Source organism: Sus scrofa, chromosome 6 (genome assembly GCF_054392235.1).
Source record: "Sus scrofa isolate SSC_HxYL_T2T_F1_AM1 chromosome 6, Sscrofa_HxYL_maternal_Yorkshire_Landrace_v2.0, whole genome shotgun sequence".
Lineage (NCBI taxonomy): Eukaryota > Metazoa > Chordata > Mammalia > Artiodactyla > Suidae > Sus > Sus scrofa.
In genome coordinates, this window is record NC_139388.1 from 59,907,472 (window position 1) to 59,922,079 (window position 14,608).

The following is a 14,608-nucleotide window of genomic DNA, read 5'->3' on the forward strand; positions in this document are numbered from 1 at the left end:
ACGGGCGCATGCAGGGCAAAAGGCCGTGGTCATGGGTGGTGCCTCCCCAGCGTCATTTCTACCCGCTTCCTTCTCTTTGGTAGGTGCAGAACTGACCCACTTACAGAGGTGGCCCCTGATTGACTTAAGCCACTGGGCATAAGCCCATTTCCCACTGTGACTGGCTCAGAGGTGAGCACGTGACCTAGCCAGGCCACCGAGCGTGTGAATACCAGGGCTGTGTGGATTCCCCAGGAGAGAGGCTCTTCTGCTGGGTGACATGGCCCAATGGTGTGACATCTAGCTCTGCAGGCTTGCTTTGTTCCGTCGCATGGAGCGATCTGGGGTCTGTGGGGATGGCAGTGGGGGTGACAACGCGTGGGGCCTGGAGAGTGATAGAGACACTCTGGAATGTGGAGAAAGTGAGTCTATGATAACGCATTTGACCAACTGAATCCAAACCTACCTGATGCCCACCTTCACTCACATAAGCAATAAAGTCCCCTGTGTGTTCAAGACAGCTCATGTTAGGTTTTCTGTTTCTAGTGATTACAAAGGAAATGAAAATCCTAACCGGTATAGAAGACACATGTAGACGGTCCAGGTACCCAGGACTCCAGCTTTCCGTTTTTAATTTAATTTAATAATTTTTTTTTAATGGCTGCATCTACAGCATATGGAAGTTTCCAGGCTAGGAGTCGAATTGGAGCTGCAGCTGCAGTCTACACCACAGCCACAGCAACACTGGGTCCAAGCTGCATCTGTGACCTACACTGTAGCTTGCGGCAACACCAGATCCTTAATCCACTGAGCAAGGCAGGGATCGAACCTCACAGACAGTATATCAGGTTCATAACCCACTGAGCCACAACGGGAACTCCTCAGTTTTTTAAATGGATTTTCCAAAGACCTCTTTCACCCCAGGCTTTAACCAGAATGCCTTACACCCTTTCTTTCCCTGAGATGGATGGTAGTTGCCTACAATTTAGTTATTTGTCTCCTCTTTCATCTTTGCTGTCAGACCCACGTCCCATGATACTGGCTTAGATATTTGGTTTCCCAGCCCCCCTTGCAGGGATGTGGCCAGTTTTTGGTTAATGAGACACAAGGGAAGTTTGCTGTTAGGCTTCCAGGAGTTTTTTCCTCTGCTCATGAGAGGAGGGGAACTCTGCTCCCTTCTTTTTGTCATCAGAGTTGTGCGAAGATGTGACGCCTGGAGCTGCGGCAGCCACCTTGCTACATGAGACACCATGCCAACCCACTGTAGGTGGCATAGCAGAAGGACACAAAGAGCCCAGGGACTTATTGTGTCACTAAGTTGCCAAGTCAACCTGAAACCAACTATCGCCGTATTTCTTGCCATGATTTAAGGAAGGGTCCTCTAAGATGGTAACGGTTACCTTTGCATTTGAGAAATGAATGACACAGAGCAAAAAGAAAGCCGCTTCAGGGAATAAACTCCAGGAGGAAAGGCCTGGAAGCAAAATAAAGCTTGGTGGAGAGAAGCAGGGATGAAAGTACTGGACGGGAGGACAGAGAGGCTGACAGAGGTCAAACCACACGGCTTTGAAGGTCACGATGAGGAATTTGAACAGTATCTCCAGGGCCACAGGCAGCCACAAAGGTTTAAAGAGAAGAAGGACGTGATCTGATCTAAGACGAAGACTGAGAGCTGGAGGAGGGGGGCTGGAGGAGGAAAATGTGGCTGTAGGAAGCGCCTTTCAGAGAATGAGGCAGGGCGCCCTCTTGCGCTCAGAGCAGCGTAGCCAGCCCTGCTGGTCGGTCGCAGATCCTGCCTGTCTTGCCTTCTCGAAGGTTGGGCAAACCACCGTCATTACATCAGCAGGAGTCTCTCCCAGCCCAGGGGTCCCATCTCCTTGGTTGCACAAATACAGGGAGCTGTCTTCTGCGCTGAGAGAGAAGCCAGAAGTCCCCCTTTCCGGGTCCAAGCTTCAGCCACAGTGGTGCACGAAGGCTCCGACGGCTGCTGGGGCAAAACAGGAAGTCCCGCCCCCAGAGTCCCACGTGGAGCCGCCCGCTGGCCTTGGTCACACCTGCGTGGCTGCCCGAACAGCCTTGGGGCCCCCGCCTGGAGAGTCGACTGGACGGGGGCCAGTGGCCTGGAAGAGAAGGAAGGGATGGAGGACAACCTCAGCGGTCACCTTGAACGTGACGCAACTCGGCCTTTTCTGGCGCCCGCTAGAAACTAGCTGAGTTGCCTCCGTTTGCAAGGGGGAAAAACGCCCAGCCGCCCTTGGGAGAGATGAGCCATGCAACGACCCAGCTTCCATGGGGAAGAAGAGGTTCTAGCCCACTTCGGAGAGAAAGTGGAAGTTTTGCCAATTTTTGTGGAAAAGAACTAAGGCGTGTTCCCTCATATGGGGGGGGATACTGGAATGTCACGCTTCTTTTAATATATATAAAAATTGGATGGAAGGTCCTGGCCAACTTTTATATATTTTAAAAAAGGAGGAAAAAGCCACCAACTTTGCAAACCAACAAGAAAAACCAGAGGAAGAGAATTCAGGTCATCTCTTCACCCTGAATAATACACAGAAATGTCTATGCCCGTTCCAGGGTACTGGGGCACCCACACTCACTGGGAGGGCCCCGGGTGGGCTAGGGTCCTCCAGTGGGACTTCGAAGGGCGGAGGCCTTGCAGTCTGCAAGGGGGTCACACTCTGCAACTTCTTTTCCGGGAGAGGGAATACAGGGCTCAAGGTAGGGGGTTGCTTCTTTTTCTTAAGAGTCTCTCCTGTGAAAGAGGGAGAAGAGAAACAGAAATACATGATTGGGGAGTTCCCGCCATGGCCCAGTGGTTAGCGAATCCGACTAAGATCCATGAGGTTGCGGGTTCGAGCCCTGGCCTCTGCTCAGTGGATTAAGGATCCTGTGTTGCCATGACCTGTGGTGTAGGTCGCAGACGCTGCTCGGATCCCACATTGCGGTGGCTACAGCTCTGATTCGACCCTTAGCCTGGGAACCTCCATATGCCGAGGGTGAGGCCCTGGAAAAGACCAAAAAAAAAAAAAAAAAAAAAAAAAAAAAGAAAGAAAAAAGAAATATGTGATTGGCTGCCCCCTGATGTCCACCCAGCCAATGGCAAGGAATGTTGGTCTGAGAGGTGGAGCCTTACTCTGATTGGCTGATATCACGGTAGACCGATGGGTTGGATAAAGTAACTGCTGTTGATTAGTTCAGCCAGAGGCTCACTCCTTCTAGGGACCCTATCAGTTGGCCCCTCGCTCACCTCGAAATCGGCACAGACAGCAGATGCACAGGAGGAGAAGTGCTGCTAGGAGCGCCAGGCCCAGTAGGGAACCCAGGACGATACCAGCGATGGTCCCAGGGCTCAGGGTGGGGCCTGGAAGAGACAAAGAAGAGACAAAGAAGAAGGATAAAGGGAGTTGGGGCCGAAGTTGGACCTGTTCTCGGATCCCCCCACCCACCCAGGAATCTGGGACCCAGGCTTTCTCAATTTATTTAACGTTTCCTAAGTGACTGTGATGTGCCTGGCGTTCTATCAGATGGTGAAGATCCACAGGCGAGCAAACCAAGACACCTGCTGGCTGTCCTGGGGTTTAAGTGTAGGAGGGACATCAGAAATTGAAGGAGTTAAAGCGTAGTCCCCGCCGTGGCTCAGCAGTAACGAACCCACCTAGTATCCATGAGGACGGGGGTTCGATTCCTGGTCCCACTTGGTGGGTTAAGGATCAGTGTTGCGACACCTGCTGGCTGCCCTGGGGTTATAGTTGTAGAAGGGAAATCAGAAATGAAGGAGTACAAGTGTAGTTCCCTGCTGTGGCTCAGTGGTAACGAACCCGACTAGTATCTATCGAGGATGCGGGTTTGATTCCCTGGTCCCGCTCAGTGGGCTAAGGATCGCGATTGCCCTAGAGTTGTGGTGTCAGCCAGCAGCTACAGCTCGGATTAGACCCCCTAACCTGGGAACTTCCCACGTGCCATGGGTGTGTGGCCCCAATAAAAGACAAAAAGGCGGGGGGAAGAAATGTGTAAATAACTATAACCCCAGGGCAGCCAGCAGGTGTCATAACACAGATCCTTAACCCACCATAGTGGGACAAGGAATCGAACCCCCGTCCTCATGGATACTGGGGGGGGGGGGTTGTGCTAAAAGAAAAATGCAGTGATAGAAAAAGAGAGGGAGGGAGGATCCTAGAAGTAATGAGCTGAAATCACTACTTCCCCAGGGGAAGGGTCTTCCAAGCAGAGGAACACCGTTGTTTTTTTTTTTTTTAAGGAATGGCACCCGTGGCATATGGAGGTTTATGATTTGACCCGTGGCATAAGGGGTCAAATCAGACCCAGGGCAACACCAGATGCCACATGCGAGCCTGTTCATCCTTCGAGGTCAGGGATCGAACCCACGACTTCATGGTTCCTAGTCGGGATCGTTGCCCGCTGTGCCACAAGAGGAACCTTCTCTGCTACCCTGCTTAGAAGCCTTTCATGGAGTTCCCATTGTAGGAAAACAGGCAAAATAAACAAATGAAAAGCAAGGTAGGATCCTTAAACCATTGAGCAAGGTCAGGGATCAAACCCACAACCTCATGGTTCCTAGTCGGGATCGTTGCCCGCTGTGCCACAAGAGGAACCTTCTCTGCTACCCTGCTTAGAAGCCTTTCATGGAGTTCCCATTGTAGGAAAACAGGCAAAATAAACAAATGAAAAGCAAGGTAGGATCCTTAAACCATTGAGCAAGGTCAGGGATCAAACCCACAACCTCATGGTTCCTAGTCGGGATTGTTGTCTGCTGTGCCACAAGAGGAACCTTCTCTGCTACCCTGCTTAGAAGCCTTTCATGGAGTTCCCATTGTAGGAAAAAGGCAAAATAAATAAATAAATGAAAAGCAAGACAGCAGCAACATGATCTGATTTGCACAGCTTCAGCTTCTGCCTGGAGAATGGATTGTGGGAGGGCAAGAGGGGGTGTGAAGAGACCAGATAAATGGCTGGTGCAGTCCAGGCGAGAGAGGATAGGAGTGGAGATGGAAGGAAGTAGATGGAAAAATCAACTGTAATGTTTATTTTTTTATTGTCTTTTTAGGGCCCCGCCCACAGCATGTGGAGGTTCCCAGGCTAGGGGTCGAATCGGAGCTGTAGCCGCTGGTCTACGCCACAGCCACAACAATGCGGGATCTGAGCTGCATCTGCGACCTACACCACAGCTCACGGCAACGCTAGATCCTCAACCCACTGAGCGAGGCCAGGGATCGAACCCGCAACCTCATGGTTCCTAGTCAGATTCATGTTCTCTGGGCCACGATGGAAACTCCTCAACTATGGTTTTTAAAACGGCTTAATTAAAAAAAAAAAAAAAAGGAAAAAGAAAGAAAGAAGTGGCTGTGGATTAAGAAAGCATTTTGGCAGGAAGTGAGGGGACTGTGCTGGCATTTGGGATGCTGCAGGTGACTTCGGCTTGTGGGTGGTGCCATTTACCAGGCTGGGGAAGTTAGAGAGTTGGTGGGAGGGGCCAGGGCACAGATTGGGGAACAATATCAAGAGGCCTCTCTCGGACGTGTCAGGTCTGAGATGCCACTTGGACATCAAAGTGAGGATGTCGGGGAGTTCCCGTCACAGCACAGCAGCAACGAATCTGACTAGTATCCATGAGCATGCAGGTTCGATCCCTGGCCTCGCTCAGTGGGTTAAGGATCCAGCATTGCCATGAGCTGTGGAGTAGGTCACAGACGTGGCTCGGATTTGGCATTGCTGTGGCTGTGGCGTAGGCTGGTGCTACAGCTCTGATTCAACCCCTAGCCTGGGAACCTCCATATGCCGCAGGTGAGACCCTAAAAAGCAAAAAATACAGTGAAGATGTCGGGGCGGGGGGGAGGCGGCCTTGCAAGCCTGGAGTTCAGAGGATAGCTCCGGGCCGGAGAGTAGACATTTGAGAGTCGCTGGAGTGTGAACGATAATCTAAGGCGATGAGGGTGGACAGGGCCACACTGGGGAGAAGCATAGGGAGGGCCGAGGAGGGGACATCCAACACTTGGAAGGTGGAAGTGTTTCCAGTTGCATTGTGTCTCCTCCACGGCCACCCCTCCCCCGAAAAGACACTCTGAGATCCCAACCATCAGGACCTAGGAGCGTGACCTTGTTTGGAAATGAAGTCAATGCAGATCAGCTTGACCTGATGACATCTGCAAAGAGCCTATTTCCAAATACAGTCACCTTCCCAGGTTCTGAGGGAGAGGGTGTCAACAGACAGTGGGGCCAACATTCCAAGACCCCTAGTGGTACCGACCCCTCCCCATACTCCATATTTTTCTCGCCTTTTTGGGGGGAGGGGGGCACACCTACAGCATATGGAGGTTCCCAGGCTAGAGGTCAAACTGGAGCTGGAGCTGCGGGCCTACACCACAGCCACAGCAACACAGGACACGAACAAAGTCTGCGCCCTGCACCCCAGCTCACGGCAATGCCAGATCCTTAACCCACTGAGCGGGGCCAGGGATCAAACCTGCATCCTCATGGATCCTAGTCGGGTTGGTTATGGCTGAGCCACAATGGGAACTCCCACACACTCTATTTTTTTCCCAGCATCAGTACTCTTGTGTTTTGGGGCCATTGTCAAGTAATATAAGAGTGACCTGAACACAAGCACTGACAGGCCGTGACAACTGATCTGATAATGGGGACAGCTTCAAAGTGACTGACGGGGAGGAATACACAGGACAAAGTAATGAGTCACATCCCAGGCGGCACGGAGCCGACAGAGTGAGATTCCATCACGCAACGCAGACACGCAATTTAAAACTTATGAATCGTCTCTTTCTGAACTTATCCATTTACTATTTTTAGACCATGGTTGACCCCTGGTAACTAGGACCTCAGCAATCAAACCTGAGGATAGGGAGTGCTTGTTATGGCTCAGCGGGTTAAGAACCTGACTGTTTAAAGAAAAAAAAAGAAAAGAAAAGAAAAAGAAAAGAAAAGAAAAGAAGTAGGAGTTCCCATCATGGCGCAGTGGTTAATGAATCCGACTAGGAACCATGAGGTTGCAGGTTCGATCCCTGGCCCCTCTCAGTGAGTTAAGAATCCAGCGTTGCCGTGAGCTGTGGGGTGGGTCGCAGACACGGCTCGGATTTGGCATTGCTTCAGCTGTGGCGTAGGCCAGCGGCTACAACTCTGATTCAACCCCTAGCCTGGGAACTCCATATGCCAAAGAAAACAAAGGCAAAAAACCAGATGATACACATGGATAAAAGGAGATTTGGGTGGGCGGGGTTAGGGAAGAGACACAACTCAAGCAGTCAAGTCCGGATGAGATCATGAGGGTGACCCTAATCCGCTATGACTTATGTCTTTAAAGAAGACAGAGACAAGGTGGACAAGGAAACTGCAAGAGAATGGCTGTGTGTGCGTGTTTAGCTGAATCACTCTGTTGTACAGCAGAAATGACCACAGCCTTGTTCATCCACTCTGCCTCAATAAAACATTTTTAAAAAAGAAGCAGCAGAAGACAGGGGCAGGAAGTTCCTGATGGCACAGGGGGTTAAGATCTGGCATTGTCAATGCAGCGGTTTGGGTAGCTGCTGCGGCACAGGTTTGAGTCCTGGCCCGAACTTCGGCATGCCATGCCGTGGGCACGGCGACCAATTGATCCATCAATCGATCAATCCATGGGATAGACAGATAAATAAATAGGCAGAGATGCACTGGGAGGAGGAAGCAGTGGGAAGCTGGAGGCAGAGGTTGGAGCGTGGCTAAGGATTCACAACCAAGTTCAGAAGCTGGAAGGAGGCAGGCAAGGATTTTCTGCGCAGTGCAGAGGACGCATGGCCCTGCAGACACCTGGATTTCAGACCCCTGGCCTTCAGACTTGAGGATACATTTCTGTTGTTTCAAGTTCATGGTGCATTGTTACAGCAGCCCCCTGGAAACGAATGCAGAGAGAAGGAAGACCCAACGAAACAGACCAAGCAGCGGCAGCCTGACTCACCGGCCTGGTAGACCCGGCTCTGGGTCGGGGTCCCTGGCTGGCCTCCCAGGGTGGGCAGGATCCGAAAGACCCAGGTCCTCGGGTTCCTGGGAGGGAGGGGCACCACGGCTGAACGCTCCCGAGGTCCCAGGATGAGCAGGGAGACCCAGTCCCTGGAGGCGGTGGCTCTGCCCAGATCAGGGCCCTCGGACCGAGCCTGGATCTGAAAGCCGCTGATCAGGGCCCCGCGCTCCACATCCCAGGTCAGCACCGCTGCATCCCGGGTTCTCTGCAGCCTCCATGAGGAGATGGAAGGTCCTGGGGGGGGTCAAGGTGGGGGCTGCGTTCATGGATCCTTGAGGGGGAAGGAGGCCATGTGCGGGCTCCTAGGTCTGGAAACTTCAACTCCTGGGCCTAAGAAAGGAAGGGATGGGGGGTGGGGAGGGCCCTGGACTTTTGGGTCTGAGAGATCAAGGGTCTGAGCTTTTCCTGGAAGAAGGGACTGGGGGCCAGGATTCCCTGAGGGAACAGGGATCTGAAGGTGGGAGTCCTGGGGTCTGGGGTCCGAGGGGACTGGGGACTGAGGTTTCCATGTCGGAGGGAGGAGGGAACCCAGGACCTGGACCCCTGGGTCTGAGGGAGGAGGCTGGAGGACCTGGGTTCCTGTGAAGGATGGGTGGGGCTCACCAAGGAGAGTGATATGGTCGCCCCCAGCACCCAGCGCCCCACTGCACAGCACGGAGTAATTTCCCAGGTCCCAATCCAGGCTGAAGTTGCTGATGAGGAGCCTCCGCCCGTCCTGGCTGAGCCGCAGGCGCCCCCCACCTCCGGGGGCCAGGGGCCGCCCTTCCCGAGCCCAGGATGCTCGAGAGGGTGGGGGACAGCCAGAGGCCTCCAGCGCCACCCCTGCCTCCCCTGACCGTGTCTCCTCCACCATCGGATGCAGGAGCACCTCTCGAGGAGCCTCTGCAGGTAGAAGAAACCCCGATTAAGAAAGTCAAGCCCTGGAGTTCCCATTGTAGCTCAGCGGTGATGAACCTAACTAGTATCCATGAGGATGCGGGTTTGAGCCCTGGCCCGGCTCAGTGGGTTAAGGACCCGGCATTGCCATGAGCTGCGCTGTAGGTCGAAGTCGCGGCTCAAATCTGGCGTTGCTGTGGCTGTGCCCTAGGCTGGCAACTGTAGCTCCTATTCGACCCCTAGCCTGGGAACCTCCATGTGCCGCGGGTGCGGCCCTTAAAAGAAAAAGGAAAAAAGAAAAAAGTCAAGCCCTTTGGTCAATCTAATAGGGCATCTTAGCCCAAAGAGGAACCATTCACCTGATTTCCTTAACACACGTGAAGTACCCGCTATCAGCCAGGTCCTGGCCTGGGAAATTCATGTTATTCTCAACCACTTATTGCTCTGAACACGTGGGAAAGTGTCAGCCCTCTTCGGACCCGCCCTTGTTTGAGGTATAGAGAAAACCTCCGGCCTTCTGCAGGGTTACAGACAGAGAAAGCCCTTTCCCTGGAGTTAGGAAACCTCCCTTTCTCTGGTCCTAAAGGAGCAAAGAAATACTCTCCACGCCTCCTCGGCAAACAGAAAAGAAGTCCCATAAGCTCTCACCCGGGGTGACAGTGCAGGTGCGCGTGGTCACCAGGTGGCGAGCAAGGCAGGTGACAGGGACGCCGCTGAGCCGGGGGTGGGCGGGGACGACCGCCAGGAGCGCAGAGGACTCAGGCCCCGCCCGGACGCCTTTGGGAAGACCCTGGAACTGCAGGGAGGCCGCAGGGACCCCGCCGGGCCACGAGCAGCGGAAGCGGAGGCTGCGGTCCCCAGGACCCCCTTCGACTGAGCACTGTGGGGACCCGGGGGGCAGATCTGTGGAGGGGAGAGAGATCAAGGGGTCTCTCAGCTCTCTCCCCTCTAGCCCCACCTCTCCGCGTTCCCTCCACCCCTTCCTGGCTCCGCCCCGTGGGCGCTGACCCCGCCCCGTTCGATAGCAGACCCGGTTCCCTCTCCCCAGCCGCAGCCCCAATGAGCACCCCCCCTTCCTAAGGAAACTGCATCCTCCCACCCTGATTACTTTCCTTCCCAACATAACCCCGCATTTTAGCCCCGCCCCTTCTACCGGGTTACCTAGCACCCCCCCCTCCGATTACCCCACGAGTAAGCCTCTCTGTACTGAATCCTCCCCTTTTGTTAGACACCCCTGCTCTTCCTGGTGGACCCTGCCCCCTTTCTAAGAGGACCGTGCCCCTTTCTAGAACAACTCCGCCCCTTTTCCCACAACACTTGCTGATCCGGGTTACTGGCCCAAACAACTTAGTCCCTTCCCTTTCTGGCTCCGCTCTTCGCCGTTTAAGTCCTCTGCTTGCTTTGTTCAGAGTGCTCCTTGCCCAGGAATCTCCGCCCTCTCAGTGCTGGCCCTAACCCCTCTCCCGGCCACCCTCGCTCGGCCGGGTCTCCTAGGCGCCCTTGTTCTTTCTACAGAGATCCCGGCGCCCCCCTGCTGGCCACGCCCTACCGCGCTGGTTCCGCCCCCCGTCCCCCACCCCCGCCGGGTAGCTCCGCCCCTTCTCCCCGGCATCTCCGCCCTTCTTTGCTGGCCCCGCCCCTGCACGCGGCTGAACTGCGCTCACCCGCCACCGTGAGGTTGAGCAGAGAACGGCGGCGGCGCCCAGTGCGCGGGTTCGCGGCGAGGCAGGCGTAGGCGCCGGCGTGGCCCGGCCGGACCGCGGGGAGCAGGAGGCGCGGGCCGGCGGGCACCGCGGCCTCGGCAGGATCAGCCAGGCTCCACGCGATGTCGGCCGGTGGCCGCGAGGCGGCGGTGCAGCGCAGGGTCACGTTGCTGCCCGCGGTGACATAAAGGGCGGGGTCGGCGTCACGGTTCGAGGAGATGGTGATGACCGGCAGATCCGGGCCATCTAGGCGGAGGAAGGGGGTCGGAACCTCGAGAGTCGAGGTCACCTGGGACTCCTCTAGGATTCCCGGGGATTGGGCCTCCAGCCCCCTCCTCCCCAGAGACTCAGGAGTCTGAGCCCCCCGACGCCTGCCCCCAGATCCCTGTCCCCGACCCGAGGCCCCCCGCACCCCGCTCACAGAAAACACTGACGTCGGCCGCGGCCTCCGTGTGGCCGAAGGGACTGTGGACGCGACAGGTGTACCGGGCGTGGTCGCTGCGCACAGGGCGCGCGATGAGCAGCTGGTCGCCCTCTGTTCGGATCCGGGGTGGTTCTGCTCCCTCGGGGTCTGCTGCCTCCAGGGCGCGTCCGTCCCGGGTCCAGCTCAGTTCCCCGCGACCCGGCTCCCACCCCATGCAGCGTAGCCGGAGCTCGGCTGCCCCCTCTTCTGTCTCCGGAGCCTGGGGCTGCACCGACAGCTTGGGCAGGGGCTCTGGGAGAAGGGGAACGGGCTCAGGACCCAGCCCCAGCGCCCTTGGCCCTTAGGTTCAGGACTCCGGGCCCCAGCCCCCTGCACCTCTTACACTCAGGACTTTGCCCCAGAAGAGCCCCCACCCCCACCCCCCGCCGCCCCGCCTTAGCCCTCCTCTTCTCACAGACCACAAGTCGGAGTCCCCTACTCCCTCCTCTCCCAGACTCAGGAGTCTAGACCCCCTCAAACATCCATCTTTTTTTCTCACTCTTTTTTGGCTGCCGCGCAGCACATGGAGTTCCCCAGCCAGGGGATTAGATCTGAGTCGCAGTTGCCACCTAAGCTGAAGCTGTGGCAACGTCGGATCCTTAACCCACTTTTCCAGGATGGGGATCGAACCTGCATCATTCCAGTGCTCCCAAGATGCCGCTGATCCCCTTGCACCACAGCGGGAACTCCAGGCATTCACCTTGACCCCCACTTCTTCCTCTCCCTCCCTCTAACCCAGAAGTCCTCTCCTTCATCTGGGAACCCCTTCCTCTGAGAAAGGAAACATCCTCAGGACAGCAGCACCCTGCCCACAGCAGCCCTGCAGCCTCGAGGCCCACTTACCAAACACACCCACCGTGAACTCCCGAATCTGCCGGGAGACCCCGGCCCGGATGACCTCAGCTGTGTAGACCCCGGCATCCTCGAGCTGGGTGGAGGTGAGCTCCAGCCCCCCTCGGGCCTGGTCAAATTGTAGGCGATCTCGGTAAGTGGGGTCCAGGCTGATCAGAGGGGCCCCTGGCCCCAGGGCCCCTGCTGCCAGCACCTTGGAACCTCGGCGCCAAACCACCAGAGGGGCAGGAGGGCCAGGGCTGGGCACTGGAACCAGGGGGAGCTGGAGGTTGGTCCCCACCAGCACTGAGAGAGGCCCCTCCACCTTCGAAGGGAAGCTCGCTCCTCGGGGGGCTTCTGCAGGAACTTGGGAATCCAGGCTCTGGGCAGAGAATTCAAGATCCAAGTCCTCAGAGGAGAATTTTGGAACTGAGGTCTCTCGAGAGGCTTTAGTAGAGGGGACTTGAGCAGCAGTGTTGGAAGCTGGAGTCTTAACAGAAGAAATGGGAGCCCCTGGGCTTCTGGTAGGAACTTGAGAACCCAAGGTATCTGGAAATACTTCGGAACCGGGGATTCCAGAGAAGGGTCCCAGATTCAGACTGTGGCTCTCGGCAGAGACGTTTGACCAGAAGGACCCAGGCATGTCACTGGAATTCAGGGCCTCAGGGGACCATTCGGAATGAGGGACCTCAGCAGAGGCTTTTGAATCTGGAGACTGATCCGGAAATTTCCTGCTGGGGAGTTTGATGGATGGAACTTGCGAACCCTGGGGAGAGCTTTTGGAGTCCGAGGAGATGTTGGTTTTCTGGATTCCAGAGGAGGCTCTGAGGGCGAGGACCCCTACTCTGGAGGCTGCAGAGGAGAGGGGCGGGGGTATTGCTGACGGCTGAAATTTCGGGGGTTCGGGGCCACGGTGGGGAAGGGGCTGAGCCGGGGACTTACCCAGGAGCAGGAAGAGCAGCAGAGCCCGTGCGGTGTCCATGGTGCTGGCCGCACCTGGGAGGATCCCGGACTGAGACCCAGGGCCAGCACCCATCCCTCTGGGGCTGGACGAGTCCGACAAGACTGGTAGCTTCCTGGGTGGGGAAGGGAGCCAGTCCCAGTGGGAGGTGCCAGGATTCCCCACCTGGATCTGCTTGCGGAGCCACCCATCCCACCCGACTTGTCCTCATCAGCTGCTCCCGTCTGAGGGATGGTGGAGTGGGATCCATGCCCCACCCACAAACTCGGTTGGGGTGGGGGGGAGGGGTAGTGGTGCAAAGCCGGGAAGACTTCCTGGAGGAGGGAAGGCGCCCTTTCAGGGAGCTCTCCCCACCCCATGGCCTTGACTTCAGCTGAGTCTTCCTCCTCTGCAGCCTCCTGGCCTCCACTCTCAAATATCCTGCTCCTCCTCTGCTCCAAACCCTGCCGCGATCCCCTGTGGCCCTCAGGGCCAAGCCCCAAGTGGCTATTTTCCACCCAGCCTTCTCTCCTGAGACCCCGAGCAGTCCCGCCCCCACCCCCGGGGTCCTCACCTGCCCCACGTTCCACTAAACTTAGCGTCTTCCATCTCCAACGTGGCTCTGCCGTCTAGAGAGACGCTGTCTCCCTCCCTCCCCCTCTCCCCTCGCTGCTGTCAATCTCCCACCCTTCGGGCCCTCTGAGTCTCTCCGCCCATCCCTTCCTCTCTTTCCCTGGCCTGGGCCCCAACTCAGGCCCCGCCTTCTCCCTGTCCCCTCGCCCGGCCCCCTCCCTCCAGTCCGTGGATCCCCAGATGGCCCTTGAGTCATTCTACCCCCACAGCGGCCCCTGCCCCACACACCCACCCGGCTCACGGCCCTTGACGGAGGAACTCAGTTCCCAGACCAGGGACTGAATCTGGGCTGCAGCAGTGAAAGTGCTGAGTCCTAACCACTTAGATCACCAGGGAGCTCCCAACACTTACTACGTAAAGACGCCATTTTTATGCCCATCTCTCGCCCCCCAGCCTTTGCAGGGCAGTTTCCTCTGCCTGGAATGTTCGGGCTCATTCCCCCACCCCTTCCGACCAGGCTAAACCACAACTTGTCCTTCAAGTCTCACCTCATTAAGAAGCAAAATAATAATTACCACTTATTGTGCACCAGGAATCGTGCAAAACACTTCCCAGGTATTATCGGGCTGAGCCTTTCCCAACGCTCTACTACGAGCTGGGTGTTTACAAACCGGGAGGCTGAGCCTCAGAGATGTTAGGGGGACCTGCTGGAGGTTGCACAGGCAGAGGAAGGAGCTCAGCCCAGGATGGTCAGGCTGCTCGCTCTTTCTAGAAGCTTCTCCTACCACCCTATGCTAACAATAATGGTTATAACATAAAGTAAGCATTTTCTGCAGGTCAGGCATGGTTCTGGAAGTGCTACATTAATTAATGCTTCAAAATGCCATGGGGGTAGTTCCCATCATAGCTCAGCAGCAACGAACCCAACTAGTATCCATAAGCACTGGAGGTCAATCCCTGGCCAGGTTCAGTGGGTTAAGGATCTGGTGTTGCTGTGAGCTGCAGTGTAGATTGCAGATGTGGCTCGGATCTGGTGTTGCCATGAGCTGTGGCATAGGCTGGCAGCAGTAGCTCCTGCTCGACCTCTAGCCTGAGAACTTCCATATGCCGCAGTGTGGCCCTAAAAAGACAAAAGACCAAAAAAAAAAAAAAAAAAAAAAAAAAAAAAAGGCAGCAAATTCAATCCTTCTCCTACTAAGAAATAGGGTCTATGG

At 56.0% G+C, this 14,608-nt stretch overlaps 1 protein-coding gene across 3 annotated transcripts; it reads right to left on the reverse strand.

The window, feature by feature from the left end:
* Positions 1–584: 584 nt before the first annotated feature.
* Positions 585–13,483, reverse strand: VSIG10L (V-set and immunoglobulin domain containing 10 like). 3 transcript variants are annotated; one of them, XM_084961382.1, is made up of 11 exons: positions 13,396–13,483; positions 12,824–12,957; positions 11,894–12,733; positions 11,009–11,302; positions 10,549–10,833; positions 9,533–9,787; positions 8,612–8,890; positions 7,946–8,242; positions 3,230–3,343; positions 2,580–2,734; positions 585–2,099 (listed from the first exon to the last, which is right to left on the reverse strand). In XM_084961382.1, exons 1-11 carry the CDS (start codon positions 13,428–13,430, stop codon positions 2,028–2,030), a joined length of 2,760 nt encoding a protein of 919 aa, XP_084817508.1. In that variant the 5' UTR covers positions 13,431–13,483; the 3' UTR covers positions 585–2,027. The 3 variants fall into 3 exon arrangements, with proteins under 3 accessions (XP_084817508.1, XP_084817507.1, XP_084817509.1); XM_084961381.1 differs by lacking the exon at positions 13,396–13,483 and having other exon boundaries at positions 11,894–13,030; XM_084961383.1 differs by lacking the exons at positions 7,946–8,242; positions 8,612–8,890; positions 13,396–13,483 and having other exon boundaries at positions 1,895–2,099; positions 12,824–13,032.
* Between the last annotated feature and the right edge of the window lie 1,125 nt (positions 13,484–14,608).

Bases quoted from the DNA above. Each gene is read 5' to 3' on its own strand.
- VSIG10L (XM_084961381.1), bottom strand. From the start codon at position 12,917: ATGGGTGCTGGCCCTGGGTCTCAGTCCGGGATCCTCCCAGGTGCGGCC. The intron at 10,834-11,008 runs GTGAGCGGGGTG...TCCTCCGCCTAG, and splicing joins GGCCGACGTCAGTGTTTTCT to ATGGCCCGGATCTGCCGGTC. The intron at 8,243-8,611 runs GTGAGCCCCACC...GACCCCCCCCAG, and splicing joins CGACCATATCACTCTCCTTG to GACCTTCCATCTCCTCATGG.